The following is a 13,842-nucleotide window of genomic DNA, read 5'->3' as shown; positions in this document are numbered from 1 at the left end:
CCTTTAACCTGTGCCTGCTGAGGACCATAAATTGTGAACAAACTATCTCAGAATGGACAACCCAGTGCAGTAACCAGCTAAGTGGACTATGAACATACAAAATCCCAAAAAGGGACCTGCAGAGTGGTTCAAAGCTGCCGGCTTACAGAAAAACAAACTGCGTGCCCATCTCTCACGCTTCTTCATCCATCACTCTGCTAAGCACTGCGTCCCAAAACTAACCCTGGGCGTAGTTTGCGTAGTAACGCTACGCCTAGCTACGCGAAGTGCACTTCGCGAGATACGCGTAGCACTACGCGAACTGCGTAGTACGCTGTTCACGATGATTGCACAGTGCCGGATGTTTGACCGCACTGTGCAATCATTGCAAACGGCATCTTGCACAGTGCAAGCTGTCGTTTTCTGCAGCTAGAGTAGATTTTTACTCGAGTGGCAGCCTTCTCAACGTGGACTGGTAGGTTCTCATCGCGAGCGGTCACAAGCATACGCGACCACTCGCAATGAGAAACCTGACCTCCCCGCGTTGAGAATCTCGCCGGGAGGTTTATTTTCCATGCTCGCGATCGGCAACTTGATGTTGCTGATCGCGAACGAGGAAAAAGTCTCGCCGGGATGTCATTTTGCTCGCTCGCGGTCGCCAACTTGACGTTGAGGACCGTGAGCGAGCAAAAAATGCTAACTACGCTACGCGATTTTGCACTGTGCTATGTGTAATTCGCGTAGTGCGAAGTAGCACAAACTACGCAAACTTCACAAGCGTAGCGTAGTTTTCCAGCCAGGGTTACCCAAAACACGATAACCGCCCCTCAGTGGTGGTTCTCACGCACAACATGGGAACACTTTCCACACAGGGTCAAAACAAAGACGACACACTTCTAGTAAAACATCATACATGGTGTAGCGTACTACCCATGTAGGAAAGCACATTGTTATAGAGAATGTAGGATTAGGCAATGGGATCTTATTATTTCAATGGGTATCCCAATTAAAATGTACATATAACCTCTCCGGGAAATCTCCCAAAACAATTTTATGGTTTTAGAACAACACAAACAAGCTACACATTGAGCTTTGATCCTCAACAAATGGTCAAGATATGATGTTTGAGGTGCACTGTATCAAAAGCAGCACATGGCAACCTGGAGAACAATGGTTGTGGTTTAAGACATTACCTTTCTCCTAGAAACAGGAAACTGAGTCCGATGAAGAGGAAAACGATGACGGCCAGCAGCATCAGGAGCAGGGTGCCATCTATGACAAGGGCAAACACCACAAAAACAAGGATTCAGAGAATGGCTATTTCTGATGAGGGCTGGAGACTTTGCGACTGCCGGGTCCCCTGGGGCAAACAGGAGCTATACGTATTCAATGTTTGGATAACCAATCAATACTTGGGGAACCTGGGACTATACAGGGTCTACCATGGAACAGTAACATTAGAGGGAAAAGTGGTTCACCAAAAGGAACAACTTCATTTTAATAAGGAGAAATTATGCCTTAGACGGTCTATTCTAGGAATTAATCCAATATGCATTTCGAAATGTTTTCAAAAGGAAAAAGATTTGAAAGATCATACATAATATAAAATTGTAGCTGTACAGCTGTTCATAGGAATTATGTCCACATCTGGTTCCAAATGAGGTCATAGACCAGTACCCATAAAACTCGTAGGACACATGAGAATAAGTTTCGCCTTTAGATTCACATAGTTGATTTCTTCCAGATTTGATGAATCCACATTAGTTTGTGTCACAAGTGTTTAACATAAACTTGTAAACAAAATTGATGTGGGTTGATCAAACATGGATGAAACCAACTATGTGAATCTAAACAAACACATGAACATTTCTTACTGAAACTTATCCTCATAGCAGTGATTCTCACGTTCTCACATTACCCTGGATGGTATCAGGAATGACTGACTATTCTGTGATTTTGGTTACATCCCTTGATAGTGGGGTGTATTAATGGCAGGGCACCACTCAATACAATACGAGGCCACTGAATACATGTGTTTATATTCTCTATACAACAGCCACTAAAATCTTTGGATATGAGACTAATTCCACTGCTACTATTGTGACAGTTGATATCATATATAAGATGACATCTGACCTCCTACCACACCCTTCTCTTCCCTGACAAATTGGTCTTCCTCCACCTACAGTATGAGCCCTCCAATCTCCTTGGCAATAAGTAAATTAATACACATATTATGGCCTACCTATGTCAATACTATCTCACCATGGCAGGCTAGCAGGCATGACTAACCACTGAGCAAGCTGTCCACAACTTTCCAACTACAGCTTTCCTGGGGCGGTAGAACTGTGGTTGTCCACCCACATATCATCTAAGAAAACTATAGGGGGAACTACTTTCTCCGAACAACCAGCAAAACTTTAGAATTCCGTATCAGCAAAGATCACTTGGAGCTCAAAGGTGTGGTTAAAAACTGCTCATTGCAAATGTGGTCCAACAAATAATCCATGCATTCTCACTTCCTGCCCACAGACAGATACCCTTCAGGCCCCTTTAAGATCAAAGAAGTTCTAAATCACTTGAATCCCTCAACAAACAATCGCTGATATCAGGGAGAACCACGTCGCCCTAGAACTGACCGCCCACATAAGAGTATCATCAGTGCAAAACCCATTGTCTTTCTACTCCTCAAAATCACCAGACATACCCAACAACTACTGTTCAGACATACCCCTTAGTAGAAAAAATGCTTTAGTGCTGTTCAATATCTTTATGGTAGAGAACAGAGTCTGCACCATCAGGGGGCAGGTGGAGAAAACTAAGATGGAACAACTTATATCAGCTGCCCACAAGTCTTAAAATGTCTGCCATTTTTCCCACACTTTAAACTTCCTCAATTGTATCCTAGCTCAACATTTTAAAAACACTGCATGAAAATAACCTGCTTTACAGGCAGCCTTCCTGTTTGAAAGATACTCTCCTTACACCCCATCCTCTGCTTGCCTTGGTGCCTCTGAGTTCACGCTATCCTTGCATATGCCTGCTGCCTTACTCTCTGTCAACCTAAAATAACCACACCCCTCCTTAAAAGGCATATACTGCTCTTCAGTGTAACTGTTCCTGCAACACCAAAGCCTAACTAACCTATCTACTCCTCCAACTCCCAAAAAACAAACTCTAACCTCTCCTTCCTTTCTCACAATGTTAACCTCTTACACCCTAGTTCATCATTCCTCTTTTTCCACTTACTTTACTCGGTCTAATAATTAAAGCAAATTCCTATTAACAAAATGCATGACCACTTGAAGACGCAGGAAATTCTCTAGTTTCCTCAGAGCAGAAGACTAACCCAATAACCAACAAATCTAGGACAATAGTTAATAATCACAGGATTAACCATTAGGGGTGGGATACAGATTAACATGCTACCCACCTGATATAATTTTGCCAGTGACAAGACAGAGGGACGGATAAAAGAAAAAGAAACAAAAGATTTCTGAGAAGAGAGGCAAACTGCATTGCTGCATCCCTCAAAAAGCTAGGAGAGATTATACATTTAAATGTAAGCAGTTAGCACTACCCTATGTGTTTTTATCCATATGCTGACTACAGATACATTTTCGCCCTTCTTGAGAATGTGCTTATCAGGAGGTACAGTTTCAGATACAGCAGCACCGAAGAGTTTGGCGAAACAAGATCAAGAGATCAGAATTTGGGTGGAGATTTTGGAAATTTGGCTGGATTCATTAGAATGGCTGCCTGCCTCCTCAGTTGGGTACAGCCGTTGTCGATACATGTCTTTGTTGGCAACATATGCAATACAAAGAAGGTGGAGGAAGAAAGTGAGCAAAGGGCTGGCATATGCTCAGCAGGTGCCGCCGGCACCTCTGAAAAAATAAAAGAAACAGCAGCAAGGTAAATGTGTCAGGGAGAAAGAGGATACATAAAGGCTATTTCCAACATAAATAAACAGCTATTGAAACACACTAAGAAACAATTCTGAGACAAGATCTGATAAAGTGCAAATAAGGAAACCAAATAAAAGTGAAGGTGATACTTCCTTCCATTTATGGGGCAAAGAATATTCTAGATATGAAAAAGCATAAATCCATCAATGTATTATTAAGTGAACAGCTGAAAACAGCAGGCAATTGAAGAGTAACTTCTACACTGGGAAGAGGATCTTACTCTGGAGCCCTACAATGGGTAACTTTGTAGGGTCTCACTGAAAACCTAACTTACCTAAGTGTGTCACAGAGTGATAGTGTCTGAATAATAACTGAGCTGAACTAATACGAACACACTGGATCACCCCTTCAATATCTACTATGGATGCCAGTCTACCATGCTGAGAGCACTCCCGGGGAAGTCGACCGACTCCCTGTGTTGCTGGTACGGGTTCTGGCGAGGACTTGTAAATCCCTGCTATAACAACTGTATCCTCTGTGGTGTATTAATGGCTGGTTCCTCTGATCCTAGAATTAGAGCCATTAAGGATAATTTTCATCCCCTTCATTTTCTCTTTTTCTGTATTCATCGTCGCTGTCTTGTGCATTCAAGGTTAAGCCATGTCATTTCCTCTACTCAGTAACAATGTTGGTGCTGAGTGTAGGTATCGACCTTACTCGGGGTTCCAGCTTACAAGATTTATTGGGTTTGTCATGGCCCATGACTTGGTAGTTCTTCATTATTGTTCTTCTGCTATTGTAAAAAAAAAAGCAAAATACCCTGGAGTCTCTCAAATGTCAAAATATTACTTACCGTGAATAGGTACCAGTGGATAAATTACTTTTAATTTAGTGTGTTCAGGGTATTCGTGCCTATTCTGCAGCTTTTTTGGTTCCATGTGTTTGCTCTCAAGAGGAGTTAACACAATGTGATTACTCATTGATGATAAACCTCCAGCTCCTATATCCTGCATTAATTTATCAAAAATCTCAAGAGATTTTGAAAATGGGAATTCTGAGACTGTTCTAAGAAAATCACTTTTTCCCCAAAAAATATACATAATATTAAAATTGATAATATTGATATTAAATGGGGGGACGACCCCCTACGCCCACAGCCCTTCCATTAATCTAACCGTATCCCTTTTGTACCCATCATTGCAAATAATGAATTATACATATTATTTAGATTTTGTTTTAAATATTAACAGGAGGGAGAGGGTAAAGCGTACCTTCTCTTAATTTACTCTTTATATATGGTACCCTTCTTGCACCATAAGACATTTTTCTTAGTATTTAGCTGTACCTACAACATTTATTATCGCATATTTCTGATGCTACGATTTACACCTCACACGGTTTTTGTATCCCAAGGCAACTGAAACAAGATAAGGACTTATCACTAATTCTTTATCATAAGATTCCTGATTCTTACAAACCTTTCCGACTTTGCGTCTCTATGAAGAGCTGTGCGGAGTAGTTCAAATATTCATTAGATGATCTTATCTAATGTAAAGTTATGTATTCATGGCGATCTCACCGCTCCCTACACAGATTGCATGTGCTTCGACATTGAGAGGCTGGCTACTCCCTGGGCGTGTCCGGCTGGAAGCCGGTCTCACTCTCTTTAAAAACTGCTCATCTGCTGCCAGGCAGTGGAGGCTTCAAATGATTTAACTATGTAAATGATTAGCATCTACATGCACTGTATTCAAATTCTAGCTCGTGATTTTGCTAAGAATCTTACATGGCTCTGATACTTGTTGCCCAACACCAGAAACCCCTAGTGAAACGCATTCCTTGAAAATATTCCTGCATACTCATCCATTTACTACCATCCCAACAGGATTGTATTTACAGCTTCCAGTCTACCCTTGGTCATTCCCTGGCGCTCATGTTCGGAGTGAGAGGGCTGCACATTCTCTATACGTGAACCAACCCTCTGGAAACAATTCTCATTTGAACTAAGCGTAGCTTTCTAACAGGTGCTCATTTTGCAATTGCTTCAGATGTGTAATGTAGCATTGTCATTTGGAGAAAAATATTCTTTAATGCATAAGTTCTTCAATGCAATGCAACTAATCATTTAAACATCAAAAAATAGCATCCCATACACAGAAATGCAGACACAGATCCACCATTTTCATTATATGGAAAAGAAAAATAGTAACCATTCTGACTCAATATAGAAATTAAATATGGTAGAAGGTGCTTGTGATTTAATTGCTGCCGAAATCAAAACCTAATTGGAGGAAATTAAATGTGCACATTGCCAAATTTTTCCTAAGGCCTGGCTTACCTTTAGTTAGGGCGGCCAGACTCGTCAACTCTATGACTTCGCTCCAGTCGCTCCAGCGGCCAGATCGGACTGGTTTGCAGCGAACTTGAAAGAGATAGGACTCGCCAGGTGCCAAATCATGCAGCTGAAACTGTGGCTCTGTTAAAGGACCCCTGGTCTGTTGAGGGGATAAATAAAGTGTTTGTCAAACATCAGTAGTAACTGAAAAAAGAGATAAACTGAATTTCTGCCCTTCATGCCTGACAGCTCCTTGCTAAGTAGATATCTAGCCAGTAATGTCAGAAATGTGTAGTGTGTCACTCCAGCAACATTGCCAGTCGCTGCTCAGTATGTTCTCTGAAATGTCGTTTTCTGCCCAGGGCTGGTAAACTGAGAGAGAAAATTAAGTCTGGTTGGGAAAGAGGGTAGTATTGCCAGAGATACCCTCTTGTTCTCTTGGGAGAGCTATAAAGGACTCTGGGAGTGCAGATCTTTTGAACTTGCTGCACGCCTAGGAAGGTGGCTTGGACAAAGCTACTGAGTCTACTTGCCACCAGGCCCTGGTCACACCCTGGTATTTGTTGATTGCATGCCAGTCGAGGCGATGAGGAAGAAAACACCAGCTCTCCACAACAAAGAAGATCCAGGGTTGGCATTGCTCAAACGACCTGCGGAGAGTTCTGTCCAATATCAAAGCCTGCAGTCTGAACAAAGTTGGACTCCAGACATTAAACATACATCTAAGGTACATCAGGTTGGTAGAAAGGGATTAAACCTACATTGGCAAAGCGAATAGATCTGGACTGAATTTTGAATCCCGAATAACCATGTAAAGAACCTGCTACCGTGAAAAGAAAAAAACAATTGTTTTTTGTATAAAACACTTCTCTGAGAGCAAGAATTCGATGCATGATGAGTCCCTGTACTTTTGGCAGTCCCTCATGCATTGCAATACAAGCACTGCAAAGGCCACAGATTCAAACCCCAAGCAACCAACAGCATGTGATGAGAGATAGACTGCTCTGGGTGCAGTAAAAGTCCAATCTGTAGATTTTTTAGAGTTGGTAACTGGTTGTGTAGACAGGTGTGCTGTCAAGCCAGAACTAAAAACTTTGATTCACGAAGTGCGTGATGTGATGGGCGTGACCACTTGGCAAGAAGGGCTCTGTGCCTTTTGGCATCTTGGCAGGGGCGGCTCCTCCGTAAGAGCGAAGGAACGTCACCCTACTGCCAAGAATGCCCTCAGGAAAGCCCCAGAGATGAAAAATACAATAGCAATAAAGTTAATTTATTACCATTATATTTTTTGTCCACCCGGCCTGAACCGAGTGTCAGGATGGGTGGGGCCACTGCTGCTGAGGGGCAGCTGTAAGCGGTGCACTTCTGTTTAAAGTGTGTATGTCTTATTGGCTGGCTGTTTTGCGACGGCCTGCCAGACATGCACTTTCTCTAATCCAGCTGTCTTCAGACAGCTACGTTAGAGAAGTTTAAAATATGCAATCCTCCATTGCCCTCGGGAGTGCCTAGAGAGGACGCTCCCTCCAATCCTGGCACTGCTGTCATGCTGGTGAGAGCAGCGTCGGGATTGGTTTAGGGGAATTTCCTGGAGACACAGCAGAACACGGACAGAATGAGGAGGATGTCATGCAGCATGCACGGTAAGTGGTTATTTCTTTTTAGGTCGAGCCTGGGCAGCGCATGAGCTGCTGTGCGAGAAATGCTGTATTCGAGTATAGACTTGAAGCTCCGCCCACTCTCCACCCATATTTTTCATTGGCTCATGTCATTGTCCTTTGTAAATTATGGCTTCTGATTCATTAAAAGGTTGTTAGTCCCTCCTTAGTACTGCCCTGTCTTCATTTGTAACCTCCCATGAGGACTGGACCTTTTACTTCTGTTACACTGTTAGAAGGGGCGATCTCAGGGGAGGTGCAGAACACGTTCCTGACCACCCCGTGACCCACCTTTCCCAGGACAAGGCCGAGTACTGGTGGCGGAGGCCCTTTCAGGGAAGGGTCTCGTACCTAGGATCGCACGCGCTGAGCTTGCATCACTTGATAAAGGGACACCACACAGTAGGTTTCAGTAGAACGGATCTCTTTATCTATAGGTTCTCTGGATCTTTATGATCCGTGATTCAGCCTTTAGTCAACAAACAAGCGTTCGTAATGTCTTGGTAGGGGTTTGGGGTAGCTGGACAGTCTCTAGGTCCAGGGTAATGCAGAGTATCCTTCACACAGCTCTCAATCCTCGAGCCGGGGGATACGGCACGGTCTTGGGCCCAGCCGGACCAGTGTACTCTCGAGCCGCGACCACATCAGCTGGGCTCAGGCAGGAATGAACCGTAGTTCTGATGATCTTCGGGGAGCTGCGATTCACTCGGCAGGGCTCAGCCGTTCTTAGGGTTAGGGGAGCCGCGAGTCTCTCAGCAGGGCTCAGGTGTTCTCAGTGTTCCAGGGAGCCGCGATGACGTCAGCAGGGCTCAGCCGTTCTTAGGGTTAGGGGAGCCGCGAGTCTCTCAGCAGGGCTCAGGTGTTCTCAGTGTTCCAGGGAGCCGCGACGACGTCTGCAGGGCTCAGATGGTTCTGGCAGAAGTTGGTCTCTGCCAAGCGGGAGCCGCGACAAAGTCAGTAGGGCTCATCAGGTTTCCAAGGTTCGGGTAGCGTTCTTCCTTTTGGATTCATCGAGCCGCGACCAGGTCAGCAGGGATCTCTTAGTCCAAGCTCTTCTTCTCCGTCAGTGCCCGAGCACCCCTTGTTATACGCCTTCTTCTCTTTGAAGTCCGGAGTCCTCGCAGAGAGGGGTCTTGGCGCCTGGGGCAGGCGTGTTGGGATTTCCTGCCGCTCGGCTCTTTGATCCTTTCAAGTTGGTTCTGGAGGGACTCCAGACACCCAGCATGCGTGGAGCCAGCTCCCCAGGGGCCCGGAGGGCGATCGAAACCCTCTTCTGAGAGGAGGTCAGAGGTGTGACAGAGACTACTCCTCCCTATCTTGCTTGGGGGGGAGGGCTCTCTCTCCCTTGGCCGGGCATGGCGCGTCTAGGTTTCGCTGGGGGCCCAGGCCGGCCATCGGGGGCATCGGGACATGGTGGCCGGAGGTCTTCGGGTGCTACGGGGTGGGGAGGCATCTGGCACCAGGGGGGTCGGTGGTGGTTGCGGGGAAGTCTCCTCTCCCTGTGGGTTCATGGATGGGGTGGGTCGGACAGGGCGGTGACAACCAGGGATCCAGGGTGGTTCACGGGTTGGGCTGGGATGCTAACGGTCAGGGAGGCCCATGCCACGAGGCCGGGTCCCACACGCGTCCCCCCCAGCTGAAAGTCGGGGAGAACTACCCATCCTCTTGGGGGTTCTCCTCGCTGAGGCGGAAGAAATCGGGACAGGCCGTCAGCGTTGGCGTGGTCAGTACCCGGGCGATGCTCTACGGTGAAGTCCATCCCCTGGAGGGAGATTGACCATCGCAGCAGTTTGGGGTTCTCTCCTCTCATTTGCATCAGCCACCGTAAGGGTTGATGATCTGTTTGGACTCGGAAGTGGGTTCCGAATAAGTAAGGCCGTAGCTTCTTTAACGCCCAGAATACGGAGAAGGCCTCTCTTTCAATGGTGCTCCACCGTCGTTCCCGGGGTAGTAACCTCCGGCTGATGAAGGCTACGGGCTGGTCTAGGCCCTTCTCGTTGAATTGTGAGAGGACTGCCCCGATGCCGTGCTCAGAAGCGTCCGTCTGGACCACAAATTCCTTGGAGTAGTCGGGGGCTTGGAGCACGGGGGCCGTGCACATAGCAGTTTTTAGGGCGTCGAACGCCTCTTGGCAGGGGGGGGTCCACTGCATTCTCTTCGGCTGTTTCTTGGAATTTAGCTCTGTGAGGGGGCCCTTTATGCTGCCATAGCTTTTAATGAACCTCCGGTAGTAGCCGGTGAGGCCCAAGAAGGCCCGGACTTCTGTCTGGGTCGTAGGGGGTTCCCAGGCCAAGATGGCGTCGATCTTGGGCTGGAGGGGGGCGACCTGCCCGACCTGGTGTCCCAGGTAAACCACTGAGCCTTGTCCAATTTGGCATTTGCTGGCTTTGACGGTTAGGCCTGCTTGGCGCAGGGCCATCAGTACCTGCCGGTGGTGCTGGAGGTGTTCGGTCCATTGGGAGCTGAACACCGCAATGTCGCTGAATTTTTCCAGCCCGGCCAGGACCCTGTTAACCAGCCGCTGGAAGGTAGCCGAGGCATTTTTCATTCCAAAGGACATGACTCGGAAGCGATAGTGCCCATCTGGGGTGGAGAAGGCGGACCACTCCTTGGCTCCCTCGGTGAGCGCAATTTGCCAGTACCCGCAGGTCAAGTCGAAGGTGCCGAGGTAGTGAGGAGCCCCGAGGCGGTCAATGAGCTCATCTGCGCGGGGAATGGGGTGAGCGTCGGTTCGGGTGACCGCATTGAGCCCCCGGTAGTCCACACAGAACCTCAGTTCGGGGGCAACAACAGGGGCCGCTGCTTTCGGAACCAGTACCACGGGGCTGGCCCATGGACTGACGGAGGGTTTGACCACCCCTAGGGATAGCATCTTAGCTACTTCGGCCTGGATGCCGGTCCGGACCCTGTCAGGGACGCGGTAGGCTCTGTGCCGTACTGGCAGGCTGTCTCCGGTGTCCATGTCGTGGACACACCAGTCGGTGACCCTGGGGGTGAGGGAGAAGAGGTCTGCAAATTGCCCTAATAGCTGGCGGCAGTCATCGTATTGTTGGGGGGTGAGGGAGGAGGAAAGTCTCACTCCCTCTATGGAGCCATCTTTTTCGTTAGCACACAGGAGGTCCGGGAGGGGCTCCGTGTCCTCTTCTGCCCCATCGTCGGTGGCTAGGAGCAAACTCAACTCCGTCCTCACGAAGTGAGGTTTGAGGCGGTTCACATGGAGGACCCGGAGGGGAATGGCCTCGGGGTATCGGGTGGCATGGTCCACCAGCACGAGGATGAACCGGTGACTCTGGATGGTCCTGGGATCCAGAGGTCCCACAATGTCTATCCCCACCCGTTCAAAGGGGGTACTGACGACGGGGAAGGGTTGTAGTGGAGCCTTGCGCTTCCCTCCACTTTTCCCGCTAGCCTGGCACGTGGGGCAGGACTTACAGTGGGCCTCTACATTAGCTCGCATCTTGGGCCAATAGAAGTGGGTGACTAAGCGATGATAGGTTTTGTCTTGACCCAAGTGTCCCGCCAGGGGCACATCATGGGCTAGGCCAAGTAGGAAGTCTCGGAAGCGCAGGGGTACTACCAGTACCCGGGCTGACCCTAGTTCGGCAGACTTCTGCTCACTGTACAGGAGGCCGTTCTCCCAATAAATCCAATGGGTTCCGGACTGGTCGCCCGCCGCCTGGGCTTCGGCCTGCTGCCGGGGTCCGATGAGGGAAGGGCAGGCGGCTCGTTCTCTGCAGAACTCCTCCCGGGAGAGGCCCCCCTCGGAGCGCCATTGCGCCAACTCGGGCAGGTCACCTAGCTCGGTCATTTGCTCGGGGTCCGGGAGCAATGTCCCGCCGTCGGGGACGGGTTCTCCTTCCGGGAGGAGGTCGTCGGGCTCGGGTAGCCTGCCCCGGTCCTCCGGGGCGGCGACTTGGCTCAGGGCTGGGGCCTCAACTCCCTCGAGGGGGGGCAGTCGGGCAGACATGGAGCGCGTGGTGGCGCACACCCATTCGGGTAGGCCCATCATTCCTAGGTGGGCCCTTCGTTCTACCTGCCCCCACAGGGAGCTTTCGAGATCGTCGCCCAGGAGGCAGTCCACTGGTTGGGAGGTTCGGACGGCCGCTCTCAATTTGCCGGTTACTCCCCCCCATTCGAAGGGTACCAGGGCCATCCTGCAGAGGCTCTCGGAATTGTCCGAGGATATAACCGGACAGAAGACGTCGGGTAGTATCTGGTCTTCTGTGACCAGGTGACAGTGGACCGCTGTGACACTCGCCCCGGTGTCGCGGAGGGCCCCGACTCGGTGACCGTTGACCGTCACCTGCTGTCGGTATTTCTTGGTGTTGGCTGGTAGGGGGACTCCAGGAACCATTTCTCGGTCTCCTAGGGAGACCAGGGCCATGGCCGCAGGCTCCCACTCTTCGGTGTCCTCCATCTCCTCCCCGAGGGCCACTGTGGCCATCTGTCGGGCTGGGGGAGCTGTCGCTGCGGGCCGTTGGTACATGGGACACTGGGGGTCACTGGCGTAGTGACCGGTCTGTTGGCATCGGTAACAGGTGATCTTGACTCTGGGTCCCTGCCTCCCCGGGGGCCCTGTGCTGGCTGGAGGAGGGGTTGGAAAGTGCGGGGGTTGGTTTCTGGGGGACCATGCTGGGGGCCTGACTGGGATTCCCTCTGTCTTCCCTGGTTCCCCCCACCCCTCTGGCAGGGAGGTCCCTGACTGTGGCGGCCGTAGTCTCCCACGGGGCCCCGGGGGGGCCCGGGTGTTCACCCAGCGGTCAGCTTCAACAGCCAGTTTCCGAGGATCCGTGAGCTTGCTGTCGAGGAGATGCTGGTGTAACTCTATAAAGCAATTTGCGGACAAGTGTTCCCAAGCGATTAGGTCGAACAGCTCCTCAAAGGTGGAGAGCTTGCTGCCCTTGATCCACCCGTCCAAGGCCCTGCTGTAAAAGTTCACGTACTCCACCCATGTAGTACCGGGTATCTTTTTGCAGTCTCTGAACCGTTGCCGATACATCTCGGGGGTGAGTCCATATCTCGCTAATAGGGCCTCTTTCATGTGGCTGTAGGAATTCAGCACGGTGGAGGGCAGGTCGAGCAGGGTGTCTCTCCCCTCGCTGAGGAACCGGCCCCACAAGCCAGCCCCCCAATCCTTCTGTGGAACTCGGTGGGAGGTCATGGCAATCTCATAGGCCTTGAACCATTGCTGGATGTCGTCGTTCTTGTAATACTCTTTCACCACATCCTTGGGGATGTGGACCTTTGGTCCCACCGGGGAAGAGGTCTCTCGATTCCCCAGGGGTCTGGATTCCTCACTCCTGACCTTGAGCTCGATCTCTTTTAGGCTGCGCTCATGTTCCAGTTGAAGTTTTTTTTCTTCGTGTTCTCGCTGGAGTTTCTTTTCCTCTAGTTCCCCTTGTAGGCGTAACTGTTCTACAGCTAACTTTTTCTCTGCCAATTTTAGCTCTCCCTCTATCTTTAGCTTGGCCAGTTCTAGTTCGTGGCTGCGGCTCCTTTCTCGGTCCGCTAGTTCTTTCGGGGAAAGGCCCCCCTCTGGGGCGTTGCTCCTTACCGGGGTGCTTCGGAGCTCGTTCGGCGGCTCCACCTCTCGACCTTCTCCTTCGGTTTGGGGAAGGGAAGCTCCGGACTCTACCCAGGCCTTCAATGCTTTCTGGAAATCTTCTTTTGTGCTTAATCCAGTGGTAGCGATTTCAAGGTCTTTGCAAAACTGTTTTAATTCTCGGTGCGTATATTCTTCCAACCGGTCCTCTTGGAACGTAGAACTCACGTTGGTTCCCGTGGTACTCATGGCGGTTCTTTCTTCCGTCTTTGTTCGGTAGTGCATCAGCTGTTTACTGTACGATCTCTAGGTGTCGGCTCGGATCCCGTCGCCTGCCACCAAATGTTAGAAGGGGCGATCTCAGGGGGGGTGCATAACACGTTCCTGACCACCCCGTGACCCACCTCTCCCAGGACAAGGCCG

At 49.6% G+C, this 13,842-nt stretch overlaps 1 protein-coding gene across 3 annotated transcripts in view; it reads right to left on the bottom strand.

Annotated features, from left to right (window-relative positions):
• LOC146801637 (prolactin receptor-like) overlaps window positions 1–13,842 on the bottom strand; it is a 396,244-nt gene that overhangs the window by 54,503 nt on the left and 327,899 nt on the right. For all 3 annotated transcript variants that reach the window (XM_085621110.1, XM_085621111.1, XM_085621112.1), the window contains 2 exons: window positions 6,226–6,382; window positions 1,173–1,251 (listed from right to left, as the gene is read on the bottom strand). In XM_085621110.1, the coding sequence (XP_085477236.1) occupies window positions 1,173–1,251; window positions 6,226–6,382 (236 nt within the window). The remainder of the gene's footprint in view (window positions 1–1,172; window positions 1,252–6,225; window positions 6,383–13,842) is intronic.

This window comes from Triturus cristatus, chromosome 8 (genome assembly GCF_964204655.1).
Source record: "Triturus cristatus chromosome 8, aTriCri1.1, whole genome shotgun sequence".
NCBI classification, from domain to species: Eukaryota; Metazoa; Chordata; class Amphibia; order Caudata; family Salamandridae; genus Triturus; species Triturus cristatus.
The sequence above is the reverse complement of the archived record's forward strand: the minus strand, read 5'-3'. Positions and strand labels throughout refer to the sequence as shown.